Below are 5,341 nucleotides of genomic sequence, written 5' to 3' on the forward strand. Positions count from 1 at the left end.
GGTAGCCTAGTGGTCAAAGCGTTCGCTCGTCACACCGAAAACCCGGGTTCGATTCCCGACATGGGTACAATGTGTGAAGCCCATTTCTGGTGTCCCCCGCAATGATATTGCTGGAATATTGCTAAAAGCGGCGTAAAACCACACTCACTCACATGTAGGTGTACAATTCCTTTATCCGGCAGTCTATATTCACGTTTCTATACGTAATACCAGCACAACAAGAAGTAATTATAAATAACAATCGAAGTGAAGTACAGTAAACTACGGTTATAACGAACACGCTTATAACGAACTAACGGATATAACGAACTAACTTTTCAGTCCCGACTACTTGCTGTAGTTATTCTGTATATATGCTTATAACGAATTACGGTTATAACGAACTAAAATTAGTAGTCCCTTTGAGTTCGTTATAACCGTAGTTTACTGTACATTAAACTACGTATATAACGAACACGATTATAACGAACAGACTGATATACCGACCTTATTTTTTAGTCCCGACCATTTCTTGTATAAATGCTGTATATATGCCTATAACGAACTACGGTTATTACGAACTAAAATTAACGGCCCCTTCGAGTTCGTTATAAACGTAGTTTACTGTACGTGTAATGAAGGCTCTTTTGTGGCCGATACAATGTTGCAACAACTCCGTGCAAAGATCAATACTGAAAATCAATGACCTAGTCAAGAATCGCGCACAGATGTTTGAAGCATGATCGCTGTTCGTAGATGAGACCTCGCCTATACTGGTAAGACACGTTATATCACACTGCTTAAATAGTAACAATTATATAAATTATATATATGTGTGTGTGTAATCTGTAAACTTTATTATGTTATTTCTTCTCGAGAATTCGATTATTTAAACTTCGCCGATCATTCTTGCCGATAAACAGAACGTGTGTCTGATGACTTTTCTTTACTAAACATTCATTTACAGAAAGTGGTTAGAACCATGAGAATGATTATTGCGTGTACATTGATCCACTGACGGGGGCAATAATAGGGCTTTAAGCTTGCCCCTGTGTGGTGTGGAAATATGCGCTATATATAGTCTATTAATATTTAATTTATTAGAACCCTGATAACGAAAAACAGATGTATTTTGTATTTTCATATAAATGCTGCACCATAAATGTTCTGTTGTTAATCCAATGATGTTCATCTTTAAGATTTGTTTGTTTGTTTGTTTGTTTCTTTTTGCACTCACCAATATTCCATATTCTCTGAGCATATTGGCTTACGACCCGTGATAATCCGGGGTAGAATACGTCTTTAGCATGCTTCTGTAAAAGGCGACTGTGCTTGTCGTAAGCGGCGACCAACGGGATCGGGTTGTCAGGCTCACTGACTTGGTTGATTCATGTCATCGTATCCCAATTGCGTGGATCGATGCTTATGTTGGCAATCACCTCATTGTCTCGCCCAGACTCGATTATTTACAGGCCGTCGTCATATAGCTGGAGCATTCCTGAGTGCGGCGTTAAACAACAAACAAACAAACAAACAAAATCGAATTGGCTTACGATGTAGCCGAGTGAGTGAGTGAGGGAGTTGGGTTTAGCGCCGCTTTTAACAGTATTCCAGTTATATCACGGCGTGTCAGACGTTTACCACTTCGGTGAAACCCACGAACCCGGGTATGGTGCTGACAAACCTAGAAACATAATCGGGGCGAACCGGGATTCGAACCCACAATCTTATGTTTCTAGCGTGCCCAAGGGACGCAACTCTGCACAGCGAATCGCGGCGACTTAGACGACTGGGCCACCCGTGCCCCCACGATGTAGCTGTGTTAAACGCTTTCGTTGCCTGCCATTTTTGCGAGCAAAGTAGATTGATGTAAAAAACAATGTTCGATCATATATAGCATCACACATTGTTTTAAAACTAGTATCGGTGTTTCCTTAATTCAGAGCGCAGACACCTCAGAACTCTTGGCTGAAGGTATGCACTGATTATCACCAAGTTATGCATACTTTTTATTGACTTGCCTTTGCATGTGTTTGTGTCAGGTGCCACCAGTGGACCAGGCTATGTTCACCTGTTTTTGACGAACGCCTGATATCATCATTAATTAATAATGATTCATAAACACTTTCTTATGATATATAGTCGGAATCGTACAATGGACGCTGCTTCAAGCAGATATTTCTTATGATTAGTTTTGTCGTTTTCATTCCAGTAGTAATCTCGTTTCACAAAGCGACTTCAACTGTCTAACGGCCATTGTGAAGTATGTGTTAAAGTATAGGAGAAACGTCAGCAAGGTTTGCAGGGAAACGTCAGCTTTGTGACAGCACTTGCGTGGATCCTTTTAAAAGTAAGCACTCCTCCAATCTCATTAAAATCAGACCTCAGTTCTCGCTACCGCTAAACAAAGATCTGAGGACATCCCATTAGGGGTCACGTCAGAACAACCTTTCATCCGACCAATCAGAGCATCGCTTACCAGATTATGAAAGTGACAGTCGGAATGTGATTTCTAATCATGCAACCTCGAAAACTTTAACTCCGAACGATAGTTACGGGTTTAGCGACTGAATCCATACAATCTAGACTATCTATTAGCCATTCCAGAATGTTTTTCGTTCAGGTTTCATATTTGTAATCGAGAATTTGCCAAAATATGTTTCGAAGCGTAGTCGCCAATTTGAAATTAGTGCCGTTAAGCACGAGAAAGATCCTCAGATCTTTGTTTAGCGGTAGCGAGAACTGAGATCTGATTTTAATGAGATTGGCATTCCTCTTGATTACATGTATAGTCTTGTTACGTACTTCTTAATATTATTATAAGGGTAACGCTATTTAGCCCGAAGCCTTCCATTAACTGCCCGACGAAGGAGGGCAGTTGAAAAGACCGACGGCTTCTCCAAATGATAATGCCCTGAAAAATAGCGTTACCGTTATTATAGCTAAAATGGACGGAATTTTTTCAAATAAAAAGAACCAACAAATATCGGGTTTGTCACTGACCCACTTTTACAAATATGGAAACGTCATAGATCTCTAGAACAAACCAGATGTCATCACTATTGAACGTGACGTCACCGATCCTATCATATGACGTCGCCTAACACCGGGGGTGATAATGGCCCGTCGTCAAGCAAAATGAGGGCATTATCAAGTTACAGTTGCCCGCTCATTTCTGATAACATGCGGGTGGTTTAATGATAATTCTATCCATTTTAGCTATAAATAGGGATATTCGTTATTATTACGACAACATCCCCAAAGAACCAGCCAGGTATATCCGAGCTGAAGACCCGTGAAGATCCGGGTAGAGATTAGGCCTTAAGCAACCCATGCTTGCCGTAAGAAGCGACGATGCTTGTTGTAAGAGACGACAAAGAGATCGGGTGGTCAGGTTCGCTGACTTGATTGATGCATATCATCGTATCACAAATGCCTAGATCGATGCACATGATGTTAATGAGTGGATTATCTGGTCCAGATTCCAGATTATTTACATGCATTTCCAATTCTGCCATTTGATTTATTTTGTCAGCAGATCGGGATGTCCCGTATGAAATATAAGCTGTTTCGTATGCTTGGACTAGTGTTAATCTTCATAACGACCAGTGTTATATTCACTGGCTGGACGCATTACTCGGGAGAGAGTTTTTTAAGGTGAGATTTGTTTACGTTTACAGCATCAATATACAACAACCTCAACCCAGCATATTGCATCTAATGTGCAGTGACAGAGAAGAGAATTCTTCAAAATACATAGGTCAAGAATAGTTACTTGGCCTGCTGCATATTTCGTCAATAACAAACAAAAAACTACAAACAACAGCACAAATCAGTCACATCGTTCATCGCAATAATACAACACAACCCCCGCCCATTCTATTGTCAGCCAATCAGAAAATTTAAACGCAAAAAAACATTGCTTGGTTTACCCTAACAGGAACGGAACAGATATAGATATGTATTCATGGAAAAGACTTGGGCTTCTGCCCCTTTCCTAGCAGATACAACAAATTAAAAATACATATTGACACAGGAGGTAGAACACGATTTCATATTTACTGAAAACAGGATTTAATATATTTAGAAATGTATAACAGTTGTGTTTTGCAACTTGTTTGTGGCAGGCTAACTAGTTTCAATTCAGATGGCCTTTCCCAATAGTATTTATGTAATCCACTATATATTTTTGCTTTGTTATCTTTATATTTGGGACATATTAATAGAAAATGTTATTCATCTTCAAGTTCGTTAACACTTAGCTTGACAATAATCACAGTATCTAAGAGATTTGATAATGTTGTGGTATCGTCCAGCTTCTATTTTTATCTTGTGACTTGATATTCTAATCATTGGTACATATTTCCTTAGACCCGGTTGTAAAATATTGATGCATAGTTCATAACCAAAAGTTACTTTTAGATTTCTGTACAATATCAACTTTCTACTATTATTGAGATCTGAGTTCCATTTTTGTATATAATTATCAATAAGTCTTTGTTTAAACAAAGAGACAAATATCATAGGATTTACAGGCAAAGTATTTAACCACATATATGCAAAAGTTAAACTATTTGTACACAACATATCTTTTACATACCATACCCAATTTTTCTCGCCTTTATCACAATGCTGCAAACTAATTTTATATGCAGCCTGTGATATACAATTACAAGTATTATTTAATTTCAACAAGTACTTCAAAATTCTACAAAATATATTGATGTAAATAGGATACCGACCTAATTATCCATATACTGCAATATTACATGTATATACATGTACATTTAATACTTTCTTACAGAATTTAAGATGCACCCGTTCAATATCAGGTGCGTTTACCGTACCCCATACCTCTCACAACCATAGCACATTGTAGATGTAACGAAAGAATAAAATGATTTGAATAGTGTTAAAGGTGTTAAATTACAATGTCTAATATTTCATAACAATACATTCATAGCTTTTAAACCTTTCCCAGCTAATGTTTTGTAACACAAAGAAAATGATCCAGTACTTGTAAAGACGTTTCCGAAGTAACAAAACTGTTTCACCACTTCAAGCTGTTCATCATTTAAAAAACATTTTTCATTTTTATGTAAATTCCCTCTTTTACTTAATACCATTACCTTCGTTTTATCGACGCTTATGTGTAAACCCAAATCTTTACAGTAAGTTTGCAAGCTATTTATTAACATGTGGAGCCCATTTGGTGTTTAAGATAACCATATCATCAGCATATAATATCATAAATAGGTTAACAAAATCAATCAACAATCCTGCATCTATATTTTCTTGACGTTTGAGCTCAAGGTCTTCTGAGAAAAGAGTACAGGCGACATCCTCTCCCCTTGTTTAATTC

General features: G+C 37.8%; 1 protein-coding gene across 1 annotated transcript in view; it reads left to right on the forward strand.

Annotated features, from left to right (window-relative positions):
- The first annotated feature begins 690 nt into the window (after nucleotides 1-690).
- The window catches only part of LOC124143364 (NXPE family member 3-like), a 10,279-nt gene continuing 5,628 nt past the window's right edge, over nucleotides 691-5,341 (forward strand). Inside the window, exons 1-3 of the mRNA XM_046512322.2 lie at nucleotides 691-755; nucleotides 2,192-2,329; nucleotides 3,518-3,636. Of these exons, the coding sequence (XP_046368278.2) occupies nucleotides 3,524-3,636 (113 nt within the window). The 5' untranslated portion in view covers nucleotides 691-755; nucleotides 2,192-2,329; nucleotides 3,518-3,523. The remainder of the gene's footprint in view (nucleotides 756-2,191; nucleotides 2,330-3,517; nucleotides 3,637-5,341) is intronic.

Source organism: Haliotis rufescens, unplaced genomic scaffold (assembly GCF_023055435.1).
Source record: "Haliotis rufescens isolate VD_foot unplaced genomic scaffold, xgHalRufe1.0.p SCAF_14, whole genome shotgun sequence".
Lineage (NCBI taxonomy): Eukaryota > Metazoa > Mollusca > Gastropoda > Lepetellida > Haliotidae > Haliotis > Haliotis rufescens.